The 25,383-nt window shown below is 41.3% G+C and overlaps 1 protein-coding gene across 5 annotated transcripts in view; it reads left to right on the top strand.

Moving 5' to 3' along the window:
- GLG1 (golgi glycoprotein 1) overlaps positions 1–25,383 on the top strand; it is a 158,848-nt gene that overhangs the window by 79,832 nt on the left and 53,633 nt on the right. For 3 of the 5 annotated variants that reach the window (XR_013411201.1, XM_015126616.3, XM_077984673.1), the window contains exons 2-3: positions 81–113; positions 21,378–21,464. Coding sequence is in view for 3 of the 5 variants with exons in the window: in XM_015126616.3 (XP_014982102.2) it covers positions 81–113; positions 21,378–21,464 (120 nt within the window). In the remaining 2 variants the exon portion in view is untranslated. Of the gene's footprint in view, positions 1–80; positions 114–21,377; positions 21,522–25,383 lie in introns of all 5 variants that reach the window. The other 2 variants (XM_077984674.1, XM_077984672.1) reach the window with 2 other exon arrangements.

Raw genomic sequence — 25,383 nt, 5'->3', positions numbered from 1 at the left:
TATTTTGGTGGTGTTTGAAAACTTGAAAGGTTCTATATATATATAATGTTTTACATCATCTCTTTTTTTTTTTCTTCTAGCCTGAAAATGAAATTTCTTCAGACTGCAATCATGTAAGTATGGATTTTCTGTGATGCACCATATGTGCTTTATAGATACGATGACATATTTCGGGATGCTCTTCCTGTTGTTCTGGAAAGTGCTATGTTTTCTTACAGTCTTAATCTTAAAAGGATGACACACTTTAAGGACCCTGGTAAAATCAACAAATAAGCCTTCATTGTAGAAGCCTGCAGGCTCCCCCAAATAATATTTATGTACTTAAGGTTAAATTTTTCTTCAGTTACAGCTACCATGTGAAAATAATTCTCTGCTTATCAAGTTTACAACTTTAGAATTTCCTATTTTAAAGTTCTCTCATTTACTTATCACACAGTCATCTTCTATTTGCCAAACACTATAGTAGCACATTAAAAGGAGACTGATGTGAAATCAAGTCTGTGCAAAAAGTATTGGGTGCTTTGGTAGAAGTCTATACAGAAGACATTGGAGACACAAAAATGAATTTTTTCCAGGTGAGTTGATGTCAGGAAAGGCTTAATAATGGAGATGAGGCTGGGCGTGGTGGTTCACACCTGTAATCCCACCTTTTTGGGAGGCTGAGGCAGATGGATCACTTGAGGCCAGGAGTTTGAGACCAGCCCAGCCAACATGGAGAAATCCCATCTCCACTAAAAAAAAAAAAAAAAAAATTAGCTGGGCATGGTGGTTCGTGCCTGTAATCCCAGCTACTCTGGAAGCTGAGGCAGGAGAATCGCTTGAACCCGAGAGGCGGAGGTTTTAGTGAGCCAATATTGTGCTACTGCACTCCAGCCTGGGCAACAGAGCAAGACTTTGTCTTAAATAAATAAATAAAGGAGGTGATACTTGGTTTGGGTCTTAGAAGAAGCGGACGTCTGTATGTGGCAAAAGTCACTCTATCACATTATAGAAGGTAGGTTGGACCAGAGACTGTGTAAGCAGAGACAGATTGGCTATTTAGGTTAACTGCTTATTCTTACGAAAACCTAGGTAAGTCAAGTACAAAATAAAACGAGAGGAGTACTAGAAGAATAGAGGGAAGGCTTTTCTAAATATGACACAACCCCAAAAGATGTTTTAAAAATATGTATCTGCATCTATATCTGATTACATTAAAGCTTTCTCCCCAAAAAATGTTTTTGCATTGCAGATGAAAAGGACTATTTGTTAATAGAAAGTGCTATTAATAAACATAACAGACATGAATAGACTGTTCACAGGAAAAGAAAAAGATGTCCAATAAACAATAAAAAGCTTATTCTCCCTCAGAATCAAAAACATAAAAATTCAACAAAAAACGAGTACACTGTTGTTATCCATTTGATTGGCAAATATCAAAAATTTGGTAAATGGGTACGCACCTATAGTCCCAACTACTCAGGAGGCTGAGGCTGGAGGACCCCTTGAACCAGGAGTTGGAGGTCATAGTGACCTATGATTACAACACTACACTGCAGCCTGGGTGACAAAGTGAGACCCCCATGTCTTAACAAGAAAAAAAAAAGGATAAATACACAGTATTGATAAGGATGTATGTATTTAAGCATTCTCTAGCCCATAGATCAACGAACTACGACACATAGGTCAAATCCAGTCTACTACCTGTTTTTATACATAACGTTTTATTGAAACAGCCACACCATTTATTTGCGTTTTGCCAGTGGCTGCTTTTCACACTAGGATGGCAAAGTTGAGTAACTGCAACAGTGACTGTAGGTCCCTCAAAATCGTTACTTTCTGGCCCACTGCAGAAGTTTGCTGAACCCTGTTCAAGCCTATGTATGGGAATAAAAACAAGCTATAAAGCAGTCAACCTAAAATGCATATGTTTTGACCCAGCATTTCTACTTCTATGAATTTATGGATAGTTATACTTAAAATAATGGATAAGGATGTGTCTATAAAAGGATATTTGTTGTGGCATTATTTATAAAGCAAAAGATTAGGGGAAAACCCCAAAATCCATCAATAGACTGAATCTGACAGAAGAGAAACCCAGAAAAAACGTTGATGTGTGCCTTAGAACTCTCAAAGAGCCAGCCGGACGCGCTGGTCCATGCCTATAATCCCAGAACTTTGGAAGGCTCAGGTGGGTGGATCACCTGAGGTCAGGAGTTGGAGACAAGCCTGGCCAACACAGTGAAACCCCTCTACTAAAAATTAAAAAATTAGCCAGGCGTGGTGGCGCACCCCTGTAATCCTGGCTACTTGGGAGACTGAAACAGGAGAATTGCTTGAACTGGGGAGATAGAAGTTGCAGTGAGATCACGCCACTGCACTCCAGCCTGGGTGACAGAGTGAGACTGTCTCAAAAAAAAAAAAAAGAACTCTCAAAGAGCCAAGGAATAGGAAGGATATGATATTGCTGAAAATGGGGGACAAACAGTATCCAAAAAACAGGAGATTTGGTTGAAGGTCTATGTAAGAAGCAGTCAGGACTCTTTAGAGAACAATTATATAACCCAGAAATTCTATAATACAGCATTCATAATGTCCCGCATGCTACCAGAAATGGCTGCATATGAGAAGAAGAAGGAAGATATCGAGAGATAAAGTAGCCAGTAGAGAGAGATCCCGAGAAGAGATAATTCATATATTGGAATTATTAATAGCAGACAAGGATTTCAAATAACTAATAAAATAGAGGAAAATAAAATATTTTCCTATAAATAAAATAGAGGAAAATTAAAATGGATAAAAATATGAAGTATTTCAACAGAGAATTAGTCTTTATTGAGAAAATCAATTGGATATTTTTCAGACTAGATATAATTTCAAACATTAAGAACTTATGCGTAATTATAAAAGACAGCTTTAGTGGAAATAAAAACAGATTCATGACCAGGTGCGGTGGTTCACACCTGTAATCTCAGCACATTGGCAGGCTGAGGCGGGCGGATCACTTGAGGTCAGGCCTTCTAGATAAGCCTGTTCAACACGGTAAAAAAAACCCTGTATTTACTAAAATTACAAAATCAGCCGGGCATGGTGGCAGGTACCTGTAACCCCAGCTACTCAAGAGACTGGAGGCGGGAGAATCGCTTGAACCTGGGAGGCGGAGGTTGCAGTGAACCAATATCACACCACTCCAGCCTGGGCAACAGAGCAAGACTCTATCTAAAAAAAAAAAAAAAAAAAAAGGCAGAATGGGATAGAAGCAATATTTGAAGAAATAATGGCCAAGATGTTTTTCCAAATCTAATGAGAGGCATTAACCCACAAATTCAGCAAACTTAGTGAACCTCAAGAGAAATCCATACTCACTTAACAATTTTTTTTTTTTTTTTTGAGACAGATTATTGCTCTGTCACCAAGGCTGGAGTGCAATGGCGCCATCTCAGCTCACTGAAACTTCCGCCTCTGGGATTCAAGTGATTCTCCTGCCTCAGCCTTCTGAGTAGCTGGGATTACAGGTGCGTGCCACCATGCCCAGCTAAGTTTTGTATTTTTAGTAGAGACAGGGTTTCACCATGTTGGTCAGGCTGGTCTAGAACTCCTGACCTCAGGTGATCCTCTCGCCTGGACTTCCCAAAGTGCTGGGATTGTAGGCGTGAGCCACCACGTCCAGCCTAGACACGTTATTAACAATCTGCCAAAACTGAAAGATAAAAAGAAAATTCAACAAGCAGGCAGAGAAAAAGAGACTTTCTCTTGAGGGAGGGAAAATGACAGCTGACTTCTCAACAAAGCAAGCAGTAGAAACTAGAGACAAATGAAACAAAAAATGTAAAATGTTGAGAGAAAATGCCACCATAGAATTCTATATCCAGCAAAAAATATCCCTTTAAAAAATGAAAATAGGCCAGGCACCATGGCTCATACCTGTAATCCCAGCATTTTGGGAGGTAGAGGCAGGCAGATCACTTGAGGCCAGGAGTTGAAGACCAGCCTGGCCAACATGGTGAAATCCTGTCTCTATTAAAAATACAAAAATGGCCAGGTTTGGTGGCTCACACCTGTAATCCTACCTAGCACTTTGGGAGGCCAAGGTGGGCACATCACTAGGTCAGGAGATCGAGACCATCCTGGCTAACACGGTGAAACCCCGTCTCTACTAAAAATACAAAAAATTAGCCAGGCATGGTGGTGGATGTAGTCCCAGCTGCTCGGGAGGCTGAGGCAGGAGAATTGTGTGAATGCGGGAGGTGGAGCTTGCATTGAGCCGAGACCGCACCACTGCACTCCAGCCTGGGTGACAGAGCGAGACTCCATCTCAAAAAAAAAAAAAATTCTAAACATTAACCACTGCACCTGTAATCCCATCTACTTGGGAGGCTGAGGCACGAGAATCACTTGAACTGGGGAGGCAGAGGTTGCAGTGAGCTGAGATCCTGCCACTGCACTCACCCCTGGCCAACAGAGCGAGACTGTATCTCAAAAAAAAAAAACAAAATAAAATAGGTGTTATCACACAAGCAAAAGCTGTTAATATTCTCCCACGTTTGCACGCTGTGAGAAATCCTAAATTCTTGAAGCTGAAAGGATCACAAATTGAATCACAGAAATAGCACTAGAAGAGAGAAATAATTGATAAATACGACTATTATTCTTTCATTCTTTAAGATAACTGGCCAGACGCAATGGCTCACGCCTGTAATCCCAGCACTCTGGGAGGCAGAGGTGGGTGGATAACGAGGTCAAGAGATCGAGACCATCCTGGCTAATATGGTGAAACCCCGTCTCTACTAAACATAAAAAAAAAATTAGCCGGATGTGGTGGCGGGTGCCTCTAGTCCCAGCTACTTGGGAGGCTGAGGCAGGAGAATGGTGTGAACCCAGGAGGCAGAGCTTGCAGTGAGCTGAGATTGCGTCACTGCACTCCAGCCTGGGCAACAGAGCAAGACTCTGTCTCATAAAAAATAAAAATAAAAATAAAATAGGTGTTACCAATCTAAAGCTGAGAATATTCTTCTCCCACATTTGCATGCTGTGAGAAACCCAAAATTCTCGAAGCTGAAAGGATCACAAATTGAAGCACAGAAATATGAGCACTAGAAGAGAAAAATAATTGATAAATATGACTATTATTCTTTCATTCTTTAAGAGAACTGACTTGGCCAGGCGTGGTGGCTCACACCTGTAATCCCAGCACTTTGGGAGGCCGAGATGGGAGGATCACCTGAGGTCAGGAGTTTGAGACCAGCCTGGCCAACATGGTGAAACCCCATCTCACTAAAAATATAAAAATTAGCCGGATTGGTGGTGCGCACCTGTAATCCCAGCTACTTGGGAGGCTGAGGCATGAGAATCACTTGAACCCGGGACGTGGAAGTTGCAGTAAGCCTAGATAGCGCCATTGCAATCCAGCCTGGGCAAAAAGAGCGAAACTCCGTCTCAAAGAAAAAAAAAAAGAGAGAACTGACTTAAGCCAAAGCAATAACAATATACTTTCAGATTATAACATGTAGAATAAAATATATGACAACAGTAGCACAAAGGGTGGGTAGGAATAAAAATATAATTTTACTTTGGAATATTCTTATATTGTATATGAGGTAGCATAATATCAATTCAGTTTGGACTGTGACCAAGTTAAGGATGTATAATCAGGATACAGATTTGTTCCACATAATGATTGTTCAGTTAATGGTATTTAGCCATCATGACTCTTACAAGTTGTTAGCACTTTACCCAAAACACAGAATATTCCCTGAGACATCATTGTTTTAGGCACATTTGCATGTAGCGACTTACTCAGCACTAGTCAGGCTATCACATGGAAGAAATTTGAATTCTATCTCATAGTTAGGAGTGCTAAAGGAGTGATAGCAGGGAGTGATCAAGTAGCATCTTCTGTTCCTCTTCAGTGTGTGTTGCACATACAGTATTTCTCCATGTCAAAAAGTGGTTTTTGGTGTTGGTTTTGTTTTGCTTTTTGAGACAAGGTCTAGGTCTGTCACGCAGGCTAGAGTGTAGTTGTGTAATCATGGCTTACTCCAGCCTTAACCTTCCGGACTCAAGTGATCCTCCCACCTCAGCCTCCTGAGTAGCTGGGACTACAGATGCACACCACCATGCCCTGCTAATTTTTGTATTTTTTGTAGAGATGGGGTTTCACCATGTTGCCCAGGCTGACATCTAACTCCTGGGCTCAAGCAATCCAACCTTCTCGGCCTCCCAAAGTGTTAGGACTACAGGTGTAAGCTGCTGTACTCAGCCCAAAGTGTAATTTTTTAAATCTCAAAGATTCTTCTACAGGTAATGTCGTGAATCTTTCCACATCAGGAGTTTTTTCTAAGTGCCAAAGTTCTAAGGAAAAGAATTATCATAAAATATGTCTTCGCACTGATAATAAATGCCTGCTCATAGTCAGTCATCTGATTTTACATTACTTTCCAGAGAATGATTCCCTAATACCCTGCCTTTACCAACCATCACCAACTCTCAAGTCTTCTCTCTCTCCTTTGGAGAGTACGATGAACTTCCATTATGTTATGTTTTATGTACAAGTTATATTTTACTTGAAAATTGTTGTTTGTTACTTATATACTATTTTCATTTTTCAGTTGATACTTCTCTCTCTGAAAATTGGGTGTCTGACCAACCTGAATAACGTCTATTTATTTATTTTTGAGATGGAGTCTTGCTCTGTCTCTATTTTGTAGAGATATGGGGGTCTTGCTCTGTGGCCCAGGCTGGTCTCCATCTCCTGGTCTCAAGTGATCTGCCTGCCTTAGCCTCCCAAAGTGCTGGGATTACAGGCATGAGCCACTGCGCCTGACCAGATAACTTGAACTTCATCACAATTAAAAACTTTTGTGCGGCCGGGCGTGGTGGCTCAAGCCTGTAATCCCAGCACTTTGGGAGGCCGAGACGGGCGGATCACGAGTTCAGGAGATCGAGACCATCCTGGCTAACACGGTGAAACCCCGTCTCTACTAAAATACAAAAAAAAAAATTAGCCGGGCGAGGTGGCGGGCGCCTGTAGTCCCAGCTACTCGGGAGGCTGAGGCAGGAGAATGGCGTGAACCCGGGAGGCGGGGCTTGCAGTGAGCTGAGATCCGGCCACTGCACTCCAGCCTGGGCAACAGAGCTAGACTCCGTCTCAAAAAAAAAAAAAAAAAAACTTTTGTGCATCAGATACTATCAAGAAAGTTGAATGGCAACCTATACAATGAGAGAAAATATTTATAAATCATATACCTGATAAAGGGTCTAGTATTGAGATCATACAAAAACTCTTCTTCCAACTCTAGAATAAAAAGCAAATTTTAAAATGGGCAATCGATTTGAATAGGCATTTCTCAGAAGAAAATATGCAGATAGCCAGTTGCACATGAAAAGATGCTTAACATCATTGTCATTAAGGAAATGCAGGCTGGGTGGAGTGGCTCGTACCTTTAATCCCAGTAGTTTGGAAAGTTAATACTGGAGGACAGTTTGAGGCCAGGAGTTCAAGACCAACCTGGGCAACATACAGAGACCCCCGTCTCTACAAAGAAGAATTTTAAAACTGTAACCAGGCATGGTGATATGATCATGCCACAGCCTTGGCAACAGAGTGAGACCGCGTCTCTTTAAAAAACAAACCAAAAAAGGAAATGTGTATCCCAACCACAATGAGATACTACTTCACACTCATTAGGAAGGATACGTGTAATCAAAAAGGTGGACAATTAACAAATGTTAGTGTGGGTCTAGAGAACTTGCTGGTGGAATGTGAAATAGTGCAGCCACTGTGGAAGACAGATTAGCAGTTCTTCAGAAAATTAAACAGAGTTACTATATGACCCATGAGTTCCACTGTTAGATGTATACCCAAGAAAGTTAACACATTTTCACACAAAAATGTGTATATAAGTGTTCATAGCAGCATTATTAGTTAAAGCTCAAAAGTGGAAACAGCCCAAATGCCTATTAACTGGTTAATGGATAACTAAAATATGATATAGCCATACAATGAAATACCACTTTGCAAAAAAAATGAAGTACTAATACATGCTGCAACATGGATGAACCTCAATAACTGGACTCAAAAGATTACAAAAAGGACACAAAGACAGAAAGAAGATGAGTGGTTTCCGGGAAATCAGAGAAGTGGGGAATGGGAAGTGACTGGTAATAGATACAGAGTTTCTTTTGGGGAAATATTCTGGAATTAGTGGTAATGATTATACAACCATAACCTCTGAGTTGTACTCTGGAAGGGTGAATTTTACAATGTAAATTCTATCTCAACAGAGTTGTATAACCAACCCCCGTGGAATCACTATACAGCTTCAAATATTAATTCAGATTGAGGCCGGGCGCGGTGGCTCACGCCTGTAATCCCAGCACTTTGGGAGGCCGAGGCGGGCGGATCACAAGGTCAGGAGATCGAGACCACGGTGAAACCCCGTCTCTACTAAAAATACAAAAAATTAGCCGGGCGCGGTGGCGGGCGCCTGTAGTCCCAGCTACTCAGGAGGCTGAGGCAGGAGAATGGCATAAACCCAGGAGGCGGAGCTTGCAGTGAGCCGAGATTGCGCCACTGCACTCCAGCCTGGGCGACAGAGCGAGACTCCGTCTCAAAAAACAAAAACAAAACAAAACAAAAAAAATATTAATTCAGATTGATACTGTGTTGTTTATATCCTTATGTACCTCCCTTCCTTTTGTATTCATTTGAAGCATAACCCAGACATCACATCATGTCATCTGTTAATATTTCAGTAAATACTCTAAAGGATAAGGACTTTTTTTTAAAAAAACAAGACCATAGTACCATTGTCATATCTTAAAATATCATAATTCTTTAACATCATCAAATATCCAATTAGCATTCAAATTTCCAATTTCAGCACCCACACTAGAAGGGAGGTTATTTAATCTGATAAAACGTGGCTATAAAAAGTCCTACAGCAAGCATCATACTTCATGGTGAAATATTAACAGCTTTCTACACAAGATTGTCAACAAGCCATAGTTACTTATTATCACAGAGGTCCTAGCCAGTGCAGTAAGGCAAGAAAAAAGAAAACAGGTAATAATTTAAAAGGAAAAAATTAAGCTGTCATTTTTATTGTTTGTTTATTGTTTGTTTTGAGATGGAGTCTTGCTCTGTCACCCAGGCTCTATCTCGGTGGCTCTATCTCGGCTCACTGCAACCTCCACCTCCTGGGTTCAAGCAATTCTCCTGCCTCAGCCTCCTGAGTAGCTGGGATTACAGGCGCATACCACACCCGACTAGTTTTTGTATTTTTAGTAGAGATGGGGTTTCACCATGTTTGGCCAGGCTGGTCTCGAACTCCTGACCTCAGGTGATGCGCCCGCCTCAGCCTCCCAAAGTGCTGGGATTACAGGTGTGAGCCACCGTGCCTGGCCTATTATTTTTTAAAATGCACTATCAGCAGAATCATAAACTGTCATTATTTACAGATGACGTGATTATATAAGTAGAAAATCAAAAAGAATTTATAAATGGACTAACAAATAATTAATAGATGAACTTAGTAAAGTCTCATGATAGAAGGTTGGTATATAAAATTTAATTGTACTTTTATATATTATTAACAAGCCAATTTTTAAAATGTATTAAAAATATTATACTAAAGTAATATATAAAGCATCAAATACTTAAGAATAAATCTAACAAAAATATGTAAGACCGCTCTGCAGATAACTGTAAAATATTATTAAGAGAAATTTGAAGGCCTAGGTCAGTAAACGAGCAATTGTGCTCATGAGTTGGGAGACCTGGTGTTATAAAAATGTGAATGCTCATTACATTGACTGTATAGATTCTGTGCAATCCCGTATTTATTGTTATCAAAACGGCCAAGTGATTTTAAAATTTATGTGGAAACACAGAGTACCCGTAACAGCCAAAGCAATCTTGAAGAACCAAACAGAGAGACTTTACTACCTGATGGAAGAGTTAATGTAAAGCAATGGTAATTAAGGCAGTGTGGTAGAAGCAGACTCATACATAAATGGATATTTGAATAAAGAATCTTAACCCTTACCATATGCCATTCGTGGAAAATCCATTCTGAATGCCCTGCAGGTCCAAATGTGAAAAGTAAAACAGTAAAATTTCTAAATAGTAAAATATATTTATGACTTGGAGATTGGCAAAGATTTCTTAAATGGTTGTATGCCTCTTTTAAAGTATCTCATGTACTCCATAAATATATACACCTACTATGTATCCAAAAATTAAAAAAAAAAAAAAAAAAAGATTTCTTAAATGGGAAACAAAAAGCACTAAGTATAAAGCAAAAAAGACTGATAATTGGGTTACTTAAAATTTTGTTTTATTAAAGACAGTGTTGCTGGGCGCAGTGGCTCTGACCTGTAATCCCAACACTTTGGGAGGCCAGAGTGAGAGGACTGCTTGAGCCCAGAGTTTGAGACCAGCCTCAGCAACATGGCAAAACTCTGTCCCTACAAAAAGTATGAAAAATTAGCTGGGCATGGTGATGCAGGCCTGTGGTCCCAGCTACCTTGGAGATTCAGGCAAGAAGATAGCTTGAGCCCAGGAGGTTCAAGCTACAGTGAGCCATGTGCGTGCCACTGCACTCCAGGCTGGGTGACAGAGCGAGGTCCTGTCTCAAATAAATAAATAAACAAGCATACAATATTAACAGTATGAATAGGCAAGCCATAGAGAAGGAAAAAGATTGATAATACATATATCTGACATTGTATCCAGAATATATAAAGAAATCACAGCCGGGCGCAGTGGCTCACGCCGTAATCCCAGCACTTTGGGAGGCCGAGGTGGGCGGATCACAAGGTCAGGAGATCAAGACCATCCTGGTTAACACGGTGAAACCCTGTCTCTATTAAAAATATAAAAATTAGCCAGGTGTGGTAGCAGGCGCCTGTAGTCCCAGCTACTTGGGAGGCTGAGACAGGAGAATGGCGTGAACCCGGGAGGCAGAGCTTGCAGTGAGCCGAGATCGCGAGAGGGTTATTACAAAGGATATTGGTTCCCATGGGGCCTAAGGCTTCTGAGCCAAGGCACCTCCTTTCCATGCCCCTGTGACTAGACAATAGTCACAACTGCCATGGGGAGAAAATGCCTCCAGATGGCTCCATGAACTGCTGCCAGGACTCACAATGAGGAGGAACAGTTGATGCTGCCCTCCTGGCAATTTGTTGTTATTGTCTTTTTTTTAGCCCAGACCTTTCCATAGAACCTCAGACTTTAGCTGCTGATTCCACATTTCTACTTTGTCTAATAGTCATTTCCAGAACGAAACTCTTGATTTTCTGCCCCTAAACCTTCTCTTCCGGTAATCTTCCCCATCTCCGCTAGTGGCTCCTCTAATTCTTCTGGTTGCTCAAATCAGAAACCTTGATTCTTCTCCTCCTAAACTTCACATTCAATCCATTAGTAACCTTCTGGCTGCTCCTTGAATATATCCTGAATTTGGCCATTTTCACTGGTATTGCCCTGATCCAAGTCATCATCACTTCTCTCCGGGACTTCTGTGTTGGCCTCCTAAGCAGTCTCCCTCCTGCTTAGTCTATACTCCATGTTACAGCTGGAATGATCCCTCTAACATGTCAATTCATATTACTGCTCTGTCCAAAAAGCCCTAAAACTTTTTTTCTCACCGATTAAACTCCCAAATCCTTGTGCCCCACAAAGCATGCAAATACCAGCTCTCTGACCTCTTCTACCACTGTTGCCCCTTGCCAACTCTACTTAAGCCACAGTGGCCTCCTTGCTATTCTTCAGATACTCAGAAAATGTTCCTGACTCGGGACTTTTGCATTTGCTATTCTTTCTGCATGGAACATTCACCTTCTGTGGCTATTCATTTTCTTGTCTTGCTCTCTCTTTATTTTTATTTTTATTTATTTTTTTATTTTTTTGAGACGGAGTCTCGCTCTGTCGCCCAGGCTAGAGTGCAGTGGCCGGATCTCAGCTCACTGCAAGCTCCGCCTCCCGGGTTTACGCCATTCTCCTGCCTCAGCCTCCCGAGTAGCTGGGACTACGCGCGTCCGCCACCTCGCCCAGCTAGTTTTTTGTATTTTTTAGCAGAGACGGGGTTTCACCGTGTTAGTCAGGATGGTCTTGATTTCCTGCCCTCGTGATCCGCCCGTCTCGGCCTCCCAAAGTGCTGGGATTACAGGCTTGAGCCATCGCGCCCGGCAGTCTTGCTCTCTTATGGAAAATAGCACCCCGTTCCCCTACTTTCAATTCACCTTGCCCTAGCTTATCACCTGACACATTTACTTGATTATTTGCACCTTATCTTTATCTCCTTCGTAGAATGTAAACTCCTTGAAGGCTTCTGCCCTTTTTGCTCACTGCTGCCTGTCAGTGAAATTTCACAATCCTGGGAATAAACAAAATAACCTTCAAGCTTTCAGAGGGAAGAAAAATCCAGGTCAAAATCAGAGTAGTGGCAATTTGAGTAATATACTTCTCATCAGCTTTTCTAGAAGCTAGACAGTGGACCAGTGCTTGCCGAAAAATGATATCCAGTCAAAGTAATATAAAGATATTTCTGGCATGCAGCTCTTCCAAACATTTACGACTCATGCATGATCGTTGTTGTTGTTGTTTGAGGCGGAGCTTCGCTCTTGTTGCCCAGGCTAGAGTGCAATGGTGCGATCTAGATCCTTGAGGAATCGTCACACTCTTTTCCACAATGGTTGAACTAATTTACACTCCCACCAACAGTGTAAAAGCGTTGCTATTTTTCCACAACCTCTCCAGTATCTGTTGTTTCCTGACTTTTTAATGATTGCCATTCTAACTGGCATGAGATGGTATCTCATTGTGGTTTTGGTTTGCATTTCTCTAATGACCAGTGATGATGAGCATTTTTTCATATGTCTGTTGGCTACATAAATGTCTTCTTTTGACAAGTGTCTGTTCATATCCTTTGCCCATTTTTTGATGGGGTTGTTTGCTTTTTTCTTGTAAATTTAAGTTCTTTGTAGATTCTAGATATTTGCCCTTTGTCAGATGGATAGATTGCAAAAATTTTCTCCCATTCTGTAGGTTGCCTGTTCACTCTGATGATAGTTTCTTTTGCTGTGCAGAAGCTCTTTAGTTTTATTAGATCCCATTTGTTAATTTTGGCTTTTGTTGCCATTGCTTTTGGTGTTTTAGACATGAAGTCTTTGCCCATGCCTGTGTCCTGAATGGTATTGCCCAGGTTTTCTTCTAGGATTTTTATGGTCCTAGGTCTTATGTTTAATTAAGCCTTTGATCCATCTTGAGTTGATTTTTGTATAAGGTGTAAGGAAGGGGTCCAGTTTCCATTTTCTGCATATGGCTAGCCAGTTTTCCCAACACCATTTATTACATAGGGAATCTTTTCCCCATTGCTTGTGTGTGTCAGGTTTGTCAAAGATCAGAAGGTGGTAGATGTGTGGTGTTATTTTTGAGGAGTCCATTCTGTTCCATTGGCCTGTATATCTGTTTTGGTACCAGTACCATGCTGTTTTGGTTACTTTAGCCTCGTAGTATAGTGTGAAGTCAGGTAGCTTGATACCTCCAGCTTTGTGCTTCTTGCCCGGGATTGTCTTGGGTATGCAGGCTCTTTTTTGCTTCCATATGAAGTTTAAAGTTGTTTTTTCCAATTCTGTGAAGAAAGTCAGTGGTAGCTTGATGGGGATGGCATTGAATCTATAAATTACTTTGAGCAGTAAGGCCATTTTCACAATATTGATTCTTCCTATCCATGAGCATGGAGTGTTTTTCCATTTGTTTGCGTCCTCTTTTGTTTTGTTGTGCAGTGGTTTGTAGTTCTCCTTGAAGAGGTCCTTCATATCCCTTGTAAATTATGTTCCTAGGTATTTTATTCTCTTGGTAGCAATTGTCAATGGGAGTTCACTCATGATTTGGCTCTCTGTTATTGCTGTATAGGAATGCTTGTGATTTTTGCACGTTGATTTCGTATCCTGAGACTTTCCTGAAGTTGCTTATCAGTTTAAGGAGATTTTGGGCTGAGACTATGGGGTTTTCTAAATATACAGTCATGTCATCTGCAAACAGGGACAATTTGACTTCCTTTCTTCCTGTTTGAATACCCTTTATTGCTTTCTCTTGCCTGATTGCCCTGGCCTCAACTTCCAATACTATGTTGAATAGGAGTGGTGAGAGAGGGCATCCTTGTCTTGTGCCAGTTTTCAAAGGGAATGCTTCCAGTTTTTGCCCATTCAGTATGATATTGTCTGTGGGTTCGTCATAAATAGCTCTTATTATGTTGAGATACGTTCCATCAATACCTAGTTTACTGAGCGTTTTTAGCATGAAAGGCTGTTGAATTTTGTCAAAGGCCTTTTCTGCATCTGTTGAGATAATCATGTGGTTTTTGTCGTTGGTTCTGTTTAGGTGATGGATTACATTTATTGATTTGCATATGTTGAACCAGCCTTGCGTCCGAGGGATGAAGCCGACTTGATCATGGTGGATAAACTTTTTGATGTGCTGCTGGATTCGGTTTGCCAGTATTTTATTGAGGATTTTTGCATCGATGTTCATCAGGGATATTAGTCTAAAATTCTCTTTTGTTGTTGTGTCTCTGCCAGGCTCTGGTATCAGGATGATGATGGCCTCATAAAATGAGTTAGGGAGGATTCTGTCTTTTTTTATTGATCGGAATAGTTTCAGAAGGACTAGTACCAGCTTCTCTTTGTACCTCTGGTAGAATTTGGCTGTGAATCTGTCTGGTCCTGGACTTTTTTTGGTTGTTATGCTGTTAATTATTGCCTCAATTTCAGAACCTGTTATTGGTCTATTCAGAGATTCAACTTCTTCCTGGTTTAGTCTTGGGAGGGTGTATGTATCCATTTCTTCTAGATTTTCTAGTTTATTTGCATAGAGGTGTTTATAGTATTCTCTGATGGTAGTTTTTATTTCTGTGGGATCGGTGGTGATATCCCCTTTATTATTTTTCACTGCGTCTATTGGATTCTTCTCTATTAGTCTTGCTAGGGGTCTATTTTGTTAATCTTTTCAAAAAAACAGCTCCTGGATTCATTGATTTTTTTTTTTTTTTTTTGAAGGGTTTTTTGTGTCTATCTCCTTCAGTTCTGCTCTGATCTTAGTTATTTCTTGTTTTTTGCTAGCTTTTGAATTAGTTTGCTCTTGCTTCTCTAGTTCTTTTAATTGTGACGTTAGGGTGTTGATTTTAGATCTCACCTGCTTTCTCTTGTGGGCATTTAGCGCTATAAATTTCCCTCTACACACTGCTTTAAATGTGTCCCAGAGGTTCTGGTACATTGTGTCTTTGTTCTTACTGGTTTCAAAGAACATCTTTATTTCTGCTTTCATTTCATTATTTACCCAGTAGTCATTCAGGAGCAGGTTGTTCAGTTTCCATGTAGTTGTGCGGTTTTGAGTGAGATTTTTAATCCTGAGTTCTAATTTGATTGCACTGTGGTCTGAGAGACAGTTTGTTGTGATTTCTGTTCTTTTACATTTGCTGAGGAGTGTTTTACTTCCAATTATGTGGTCAATTTTAGAATAAGTACAGTGTGGCACTGAGAAGAATGTATAGTCTGTTGATTTGGAGTGGAGAGTTCTGTAGATGTCTATTAGGTCTGCTTGGTCCAGAGTCGAGTTCAAGTCCTGGATATCCTTGTTAATTTTCTGTCTCGTTGATCTGCCTAATATTGACACTGGGGTGTTAAAGTCTCCCATTATTATTGTGTGGGAGTCTAAGCCTCTTTGTAGGTCTCTAAGGGCTTTATGAATCTGGGGGTGCTCCTCTGTTGGGTGCATATATATTTAGGATAGTTAGCTCTTCTTGTTGAATTGATCCCTTTACCATTATATAATGGCCTTCTTTGTCTCTTTTGATCTTTGTTGGTTTAAAGTCTGTTTTATCAGAGACCGCGATTGCAACCCCTCCTCTTTTTTTTGCTTTCCATTTGCTTGGTAGATCTTCCTCCATCCCTTTATTTTGAGCCTATGTGTGTCTTTGCATGTGAGATGGGTCTCCTGAATACAGCACACCGATGGGTCTTGACTCTATCCAATATCCAGTTTGCCAGTTTGTGTACTTTAACTGGGGCATTTAACCCGTTTATATTTAAGGCTAATATTGTTATGTGTGAATTTGATCCAGTCATTATGATGTTAGCTGGTTATTTTGCCCTTAATTGATGCAGTTTCTTCATAGCGTCGATGTCTTTACAATTTGGCATGTTTTTGCAGTGGCTGGTGCTGGTTGTTCTTTTCCATGTTTAGTGCTTCCTTCAGGAGTTTTTGTAAGGCAGGCCTGATGGTGACAAAATTTCTCAGCATTTTGCTTGTCTGTAAAGGATTTTATTTCTCCTTCACTTATGAAGCTTAGTTTGGCTGGATATGAAATTCTGGGTTGAAAATTCTTTTCTTTAAGAATGTTGAATGTTGGCCCCCACTCTCTTCTGGCTTGTAGGGTTTCTGCAGAGAGATCCACTGTTAGTCTGACGGGCTTCCCTTTGTGGGTAACCCCACCTTTCTCTCTGACTGCCCTTAACATTTTTGCCTTCATTTCAACCTTGGTGAATCTGACAATTATATGTCTTGGGGTTGCTCTTCTTGAGGAGTATCTTTGTGGTGTTCTCTGTATTTCCTGGATTTGAATATTGCCTGCCTTGTTAGGTTGGGGAAGTTCTCCGGGATAATATCCTGCAGATTGTTTTCCAACTTGGTTCCATTCTCCCTGTCACTTTCACGTACACCAATCAAACGTAGATTTGGTCTTTTCACATAGTCCCGTATTTGTTGGAGGCTTTATTTGTTTCTTTTCTCTCTTTTTTCTCTAATCTTGTCTTCTCGCTTTATTTCATTAATTTGATCTTCAATAACTGATATCCTTTCTTCTGCTTGATCGAGTCGGCTATTGAAGCTTGTGTATGCTTCACCAAGTTCTCATACTGTGGTTTTCGGCTCCATCAGGTCATTTAAGCTCTTCTGTACACTGGTTATTCTAGTTAGCTATCTGTCTAACCTTTTTTCAAGGTTTTTAGCTTCCTTTTGATGGGTTAGAACATGTTCCTTTAGCTCGGAGAAGTTTGTTATTACCAACCTTCTGAAGCCTACTTCTGTCAACTTGTCAAATTCATTCTCCGTCCAGTTTTGTTCCCTTGCAGGTGAGGAGTTGTGTTCCTTTGGAGGAGAAGAGGCATTCTGGTTTTTGGAATTTTCAGCCTTTCTGCTCTGTTTTCAGTCCATCTTTGTGGTTTAATCTACCTTTGGTCTTTGATGTTGGTGACCTACGCATGAGGTTTTGGTGCAGATATCCTTTTTGTTGATGTTGATGTTGATGCTATTCCTTTCTGTTTGCTAGTTTTGCTTCTAACAGACAGGCCCCTTAGCTGTGGGTCTGTTGGGATTTTCTGGAAGTCCACTCCAGACCCTGTTTGCCTGGGTGTCACCAGCAAAAGGCTACAGAACAGCAAATATTGCTGCCTGATTCTTCGTCCCAGAGGGGCACCTGCCTTTATGAGGTGTCTGTCAGCCCCTACTGGGAGGTGTCTGCCAGTAGACTGACTACATTTTGAAAGAGCTTGACTGAAGGAAACATTTCCCTTCACCCCCTAGCCCACACCCTAATCCTGTAATTACTTTATTCTAAATATCTCAAGTATATCCCATCTTTTTTCATTCAAATAAGTTCTTCCCTCTTGGTCTACTAACCTCCTTAAATCCTGCCCTTCTCCTCCGTAATCAGATGTGATCTTTTGAATTGTTTGGTTAAAATTATCCATTAACCTTCCATTTCCTTTAAGATAAGATTCAAAACTTTTAATATGAACTGCGATACTCAATGTGATCTGACCCCTGCGCCCCATCTCATCTTTCATACCTTCAACTCCAGCTATTCTGAACTCTGTTTCCATATGTTATCATTTACTCGTTGTGTCCTTTCTACCTTTGTACACTTAGAAGCCCAATCTCCGAGGCCGGGCGCGGTGGCTCAAGCCTGTAATCCCAGCACTTTGGGAGGCCGAGACGGGTGGATCACGAGGTCAGGAGATCGAGACCATCCTGGCTAACACAGTGAAACCCCGTCTCTACTAAAAAATACAAAAAACTAGCTGGGTGAGGTGGCGGGCGCCTGTAGTCCCAGCTACTCGGGAGGCTGAGGCAGGAGAATGGCGTGAACCCGGGAGGCGGAGCTTGCAGTGAGCTGAGATCCGGCCACTGCACTCCAGCCTGGGCGACAGCGAGACTCCGTCTCAAAAAAAAAAAAAAAAACAAAAACGAAAAAAAAAAAAAAGAAGCCCAATCTCCGTCAGCTCATCTGACCAAATTGCTTCTTATCCCTGAGGATCAAGCCCAGGATAACTGGACTGCTACCAAGACTCCCTGTCCCTCCTCTTACCACTCACTGAAATGTGTTCTTCCTTTGTATTCTGTAAAATCTCTTGCATGCTTATTAATCACATTTATCACACTATATTTTTATTGTTTATTTTCTTTCCAACCTGACTCTTCCTTCTTTTGTCCTACTGTGGTTGAGCTTCTTGAAGTGCTGAGACACTGGCCTTTTTTTTTTTCCTTCCTTCACCTAGCGCATCCCCATTACCTAGAAGAATGTCCAGATTATAGTAGCTACTCATTACATGTTTGGGATGGGTGAACAGATAGATATTCATGGATGAATATCTTAAGATTTGAGGCCACGCGCGGTGGCTCATGCCTGTAATCCCAGCACTTTGGGAGGCTGAGGCCAGCAGATCACAAGGTCAGGAAATCGAGACCATCCTGGCCAACATGGTGAAATCCTGTCTCTACTAAAAGTACAAAACTGTAGCCGGGCGTGGTGGCGCACGCCTGTAATCCCAGCTAGTAGGGAAACTGAGACAGGAGAATCGCTTGAACCCAGGAGGCGGAGGTTGCAGTGAGCCGAGATCACACCACTGTACTCCAGCCTGGGCAAAAATAATGTTTTCTTTTTTGACATGGATTCTCATTCTGTCACCCAGGCGGAGGCTTCAGTGAGTCGAGATCGCACCACTGCTCTCCAGCCTGGGTGACAGAACAAGATTATGTCTGGGAAAAAAAAAAAAAGAAATAAAAGACCAGAAAGTAGATTAATGGTTGCCAGAAAATGAGGGTAGAGAGGATAAGGTATGACAGAATGGGTATGAATTTCTGTTTGAGGTGATAATGTTTTATAATTAGGCAATGATGGTTGTTGTCTGTCCTTGTGAATATAGTAAAAAACCACAAAATTGTACACTTTAGACAGGTAAATTTTATGGTATATGAATTTTATCTCAATTTGAAATGAACAAAAAAAGATGAGATACAGTAAAATGTTTAGCATTTGACAATACTGTCATGGTTATTAGGGAAGAGACTTGTTCATAAGGAAATTTATGCCTGTCAGAACAAGTAAGTTTTCAAACTAAAAGGTAAAGACATTCAAAAAATTTAAACGTCTGTTGGCAGAAAATCTATTTCTAGCTCAATTGTAGGACATCTGACTTTGCATTAGATAAAGTAAGGAAATACTCTGCTTGTAGTTTTAATTTTTCTGGATTTTGTTACTGTTTGTCCTAAGTTTTTGAGATACCAGAAAGCTTTTCTTTCCTTTTTTTTTTTTTTTTTTTTTAAAGGCTCAAGTTATTCTCCTGCCTCAGCCTCCGGAGTAGCTGGGATTACAGGCGTGCACCACCATGCCTGGCTAATTTTTGTATTTTTAATAGAGACTGGGTTTCGCCATGTTAGCTAGGCCAGTCTTGAACACCTGACCTTAGGTGATCCACCCACCTTGGCCTCCCAAAGTGCTGCCATTACAGGCATGAGCCACCACGCCCGGCCTAAAAACTCAGTTATTGATGGTAGCTGAGAGATAGAGCTTTTACTCATGTTTTTGTTTTTGAGGAGGGAGGAGAAGAAATCCTACCCATCGTTTGTATTTTCTTCAGATCTTCCTCAGCACTCATACAGAATTAACTGCATGCTTCCATGTCATTCCTAATGTACTTTTTAATGTGCCTCTGTCCTCCTTCTAAAAAGCAGATCTGATCGTGTCACCCCCTACTTTATCTTCTGCGACTTCCTGTTATTCTTGGGTTGAAGTTCAGCCATGGCTTACAAAGGCTTTCTGATCTGGCCTGGCTTGCGGCTTACTGGGTCAGTCCTCCGCTGGACTTCCAGTTCCCTCCGCCCCTTGCAGGGATGCGGTATTTTCTGCCCAAAAAAAGTCTTCTCCCTACCCTTGAATCTGGCTAACTGCTGCTAGCCTTTCAGGTTTCATCTTAGTATTTTCTATGGTAAATCTTCTCTGACCAAACTCCCCATCAATCCCCAGTTTGGAGTACTCCACCCCGATACTGCTATGGTACCCAGTGATGCTATTAGCCAATTACTTGATCATATGCCCTGCCATTGACTGTTGCTACCACTGGACAGTCTTTGTCCTTCTCCTTATGTTTTATCCACCAGTACCTAACACTGTGTCTGGAACATAGTACGTACTCAGTAAACGTTTGCTTGTTTCCTCTAATAGTCTATCTGTGAAATGCCTTGGCAGGCAGATGTTTAACTGAATCAGTGAATGATGACTGTATTTTTTCATCTTGGAGCGTATAGCAGTCAGAGAGGAATGTATCCACCTCCAAAAATAAATATATACATATGTCTTCATGTTCTACATCATCCAGAGTCTCTTCTCTGTCTCTCCAGCTAAACAATTTAAAGGCTCATTTTTGCTGCTTTTCAGAAATTGGATCACTTATCAAAATCTTTTTATGGAAGATTCTAAGATAAAGTAATATTTAGTCGTTATCTGTGAATAAGAATAGGCTTTAGATATTTTCTAGTGTAAGATGTGTTAGAACAGTTGTATAAAGTGGACCTTACGGGCCGGGCACAGTGACTCACTGCTGTAATGCCAGCACTTAGGGAGGCCAAGGCAGGTGGATCACCTGAGGTCTGGAGTTCAAGATGAGCCTGACCGACATGGAGAAACCCCATCTCTACTAAAAATACAAAATTAGCCAGGCATGGTGGCGCATGCCTGTAATCCCAGCTACTTGGGAGGCTGAGGCAGGAGAATCGCTTGAACCCGAGAGGTGGAGATTGCAGTGAGCCAAGATCATGCCATTGCACTCCAGCCTGGGCAACAAGAGCGAAACTCCATCTCAAAAAAAAAAAAAAAAAGTTGTCCTTTAGTAAAAATGACAAAGATATCTGAATAGTCATCATTTTATTTGGCTTGCATTTTTTTCCTTTTATCTAGGAATGTGATGGCATTTTATCCTACTTTCTTTGTTATCTGATGTGAATATGCTTTGTCTGACTCTGTAATTGGCTTTTGTCATTTAAAGTAACATTGGTAATAAATTTCATACTGTTCTAACTGGAGTTTGTCTTTGTTTTGTTTTATTTTTCCTCTCGTATCTAGTTGTTGTGGAATTACAAGCTGAACCTAACTACAGATCCCAAATTTGAATCTGTGGCCAGAGAGGTTTGCAAATCTACTATAACAGAGGTAAGTTGTGAAAGAATTTTGTAGATATCTAATGGCTGAGAGGAGAAAATTACATCTGTTGACCAGACCAGCCCTTATGAGAAGAATGACTCAGTTACATTACTTTTCTTAGAATTCACATCTGCCTTGGTTGAAAGTTAGGAAGTTGGGGGGTATAATTAGATTCTTTTTGTTAACATCCACCTACGCTTACATTAGGATACTATTGATTGAGGAAGTTGGAAATCAGGTTCTATTGGTCTCCAAACAGCAAGTAAAAGTGCTGAGGTATCAGTGCTACTCTCACACATTGGACAGCTTGCTGTGTCTGAAGCATATTGGCATGGTTACAAGAGGTCTGTCAGCATTCTTGTTTTGGCTATGCAGTTGGATCAGTTGAACCACAGAGATATATACATCAAATAATAGGAGTTAGTGTTAAAAAGGTTAAGATTTTTAAAATTGTTTATCTTGGCCCAGTGTAAACAACAAATAATATTAGTGAAAATTGTGGTACTTTAAATTTCTTTTTTTAATAGGGTTTTTTTTTTTTAATCAGTAATAGAAACTCCAGAAAGCCAGAGTTTCTGTATACTGAAATATGAGAATCACAGAGAAAACAGTTGCTATTTTTCCACCCCAGAATTAGCAGTCATAGATCTCACACCATATTAATTTGTCCTCAAGCTGGCCCTATTGATGAATTAAGTCAGGGCCACATTCTTCCGAGCTCTTAAGGAAGACCCTGTCTCATCCAGATAAGCCATCAGCCTGCGTTCCTTGTGTCATTATGGGGTCTCGTAAAACCTATTTTCTCAAACTTTCTAATACTAGATCAGTTACGTTTTATTCTTTTAAAGCAGTGACCCCTCATATTTACCCTGGGGCTTCTGAGCAGAAAGGCATATCTTTGAAAAATTTATCTTTAGCTCCTAGCTTTAATATTCTACATCTCAAACTCCCGTAGCTAGCTATAGGACTAAACCTCTAACTTTAAAATATCAAGGGCAAAGATGTTTGCTTAATAACAAAACTAAATACTAACAAAGAAATTATTCCCAGGATTGAACTTTAAATGTTTGTATTTTCCCTCTGTATTGTGGTACTATACAATTATAAGTATATATATTTTTTGTTTTTGAGATGGAGTCTTGCTGTGTCGCCTGTGCTGGAGTGCAGTGGTGCCACCTTGGCTCACTGCAACCTTTGTCTCCTGGGCTCAAGCAATTCTCCTGCCTCAGCCTCCCAAATAGCTGGGATTACAGGCACATGCCACCAGGCCTGGCTAATTTTTGTATTTTAGTAGAGACAGGTTTTGCCGTGTTGGCCAGACTGGTCTCGAACTCCTGACCTCAGGTGATTCACCTGCCTCGGTCTCCCAAAGTGCTGGGATTATAGGCATGAGCCACTGTGCCCAGCCATAAGTAGTTTTTTTAAAAGGACACATTGGGAGAGATACGTATACACACGTACGCACACGTTTGTTTTGCCCCATTTTGTGTCCCATTAAATACGTACCAGTTTGATTGGCCCAGGGAAATTTAGTTGAGTATATACATATTCACTAGAGTAATTTCACTATTTGCGTTAGACTGGCTTCCATATAATGTGTGTATCACAATGGTTGTCTGTGACCTTTTGGGGTGTTCTGGTTTTGTAAAAGATTAGCATTAACAAGGACACTTCTCCCTCCCACAGGAAGATGATACTGGAGTCAGGGAAATTAAATATCAGGAAGAACATAGTTGCCAGCAAAACATTTCATTCTATATTTTCCTTCTATCATCTTTCTTAATTTTGGAATCCTACTTCCAGGGAGAAAAACAACATCACAAGAATACCTGCAAACTATTAATACAAACCAAACTTAATCTCCAAGATTGAGCTAAATCCTGCCTCCTTTCCTCCTGGCTGCAGTCAAAAAATAGAGTGACTGCAGCATTTTTCTAATGGTACCTTTTCAATCTGCTCCCCAGCCACTTCAGAGTTTACTCCTATTCTTAAATATGTTGATGATGATTTAGTGCCCCTTTTTTGCTATTCATCTTAGAAGATTAATAAGATAGAAGGAAAAAGTGCTATCCAGCAGAATGAAGAAACATGCAAACTTCTCATTCAAACACCACGCCCTGTTGTAATGGATAGTGAGCTGAAATATGAGTAGGTGCCACATCTCTGTGTTTCAGTAAAATCTCAAGTGATTGAAGCTAAAATTTACATTTAGTTTCTTATTGAGGCCACAGTTCAAAAGTGCTCTTGGTTTTTCTTGTGTTTTTTTTTGTTTGTTTGTTTTTTTTTGAGACGGAGTCTTGCTCTGTCACCCAAGCTGGAGTGCAGTGGCCGGATCTCAGCTCACTGCAAGCTCCGCCTCCCGGGTTCATGCCATTCTCCGGCCTCAGCCTCCCGAGTAGCTGGGACTACAGGCGCCCGCCACCTCGCCCGGCTAGTTTTTTTTGTATTTCTTAATAGAGACGGGGTTTCACCGTGTTAGCCAGGATGGTCTCGATCTCCTGACCTCGTGATCCGCCCGTCTCGGCCTCCCAAAGTGCTGGGATTACAGGCTTGAGCCACCGCGCCCAGCCTTTTCTTGTGTTTTTGTTTTGTTTTGTTTTTTTGAGGAGTCTCGCTCTGTCGCCCAGGCTGGAGTGCAGTGGTGTGATCTCAGCTCACTGCAAGCTCTGCCTCCCGAGTTTACGCCATTCTCCTGCCTCAGCCTCCCTAGTAGCCGGGACTACAGGTGCCCACCACCATGCCTGGCTAATTTTTTTTTTTTTTTTTTTTTTGTTTGTTTGTTTGTTTGTTTTGAGGCGGAGTCTCGCTCTGTCGCCCAGGCTGGAGTGCAGTGGCGCGATCTCGGCTCACTGCAAGCTCCGCCTCCTGGGTTCCTGCCATTCTCCTGCCTCAGCCTCCCGAGTAGCTGGGACTACAGGCGCCGCCACCACGCCCGGCTAATTTTTTTGTATTTTTAGTGGAGACGGGGTTTCATTGTGTTAGCCAGGATGGTCTCGATCTCCTGACCTCATGATCCGCCCGTCTCGGCCTCCCAAAGTGCTGGGATTACAGGCTTGAGCCACCGCGCCCGGCCTTTTTTGTATTTTTTGGTAGAGACAGGGTTTCACCATGTTAGCCAGAATGGTCTCTATCTCCTGACCTCGTGATCCAGCCGCCTCAGCCTCCCAAAGTGCTAGGATTACAGGTGTGAGCCACCATGCCTGGCCTCTTGAGATGTTTTAAAACTTTTGGTTGCCCAATATTAGGGCCTGCAAAAATGTTTCTCTGTTTCATTAAGTGGGTGTCTGCCACTAGTCTTATTTTTTATCCACTATTTTTCTATGGTTGAATTACAAGTGCTGGAATTTTCAAGCATCTATTCCTCCTTTCACTTTTCAAACTTAACTCTGTTTTGTTGGGCAAAAAAAAAAAAAATATTTTCCAGGGAATACAGTCCTGGCCCTCTTTCTTTCTTTCTTTCTTTTTTTTTTTTTTTTTTTTTTTTTTTTTGAGATGGAGTCTCTCATTGTTACCCAGGCTGAAGTGCAGTGGTGCAATCTTGGCTCACTGTAACCTCCACCTCCTGGGTTCAAGCTGTTCTCCTGCCTCAGCCTCCCAAGTAGCTGGGACTACAGATGCATGCCACCATATTCAGCTAATTTTGGGAGTTTTTTTGTTTATTTAGAGAAGGAGTCTTGCTGTGTCACCCAGGCTGGAGTGCAATGGCTCGATCTCAGCTCGCTGCAACCTCCACCTCCTGGGTTCTAGCAATTATCCTGCCTCAACCTCGCAAGTAGCTGGGAATACAGGTGCATGCCGCGACACCTGTCTAATTTTTTGTATTTTATTAGAGATGAGCTTTCACTGTGTTGCCCAGGCTGGTCTTGAACTGAGCTCAGGCAGTCCCGCCTCAGCCTCCCAAAGTGATAGGATTACAGGCATGAGCCAC

This window comes from Macaca mulatta, chromosome 20, assembly GCF_049350105.2.
Source record: "Macaca mulatta isolate MMU2019108-1 chromosome 20, T2T-MMU8v2.0, whole genome shotgun sequence".
NCBI classification, from domain to species: domain Eukaryota; kingdom Metazoa; phylum Chordata; class Mammalia; order Primates; family Cercopithecidae; genus Macaca; species Macaca mulatta.
This window is presented reverse-complemented; position numbering and strand designations above follow the sequence as displayed.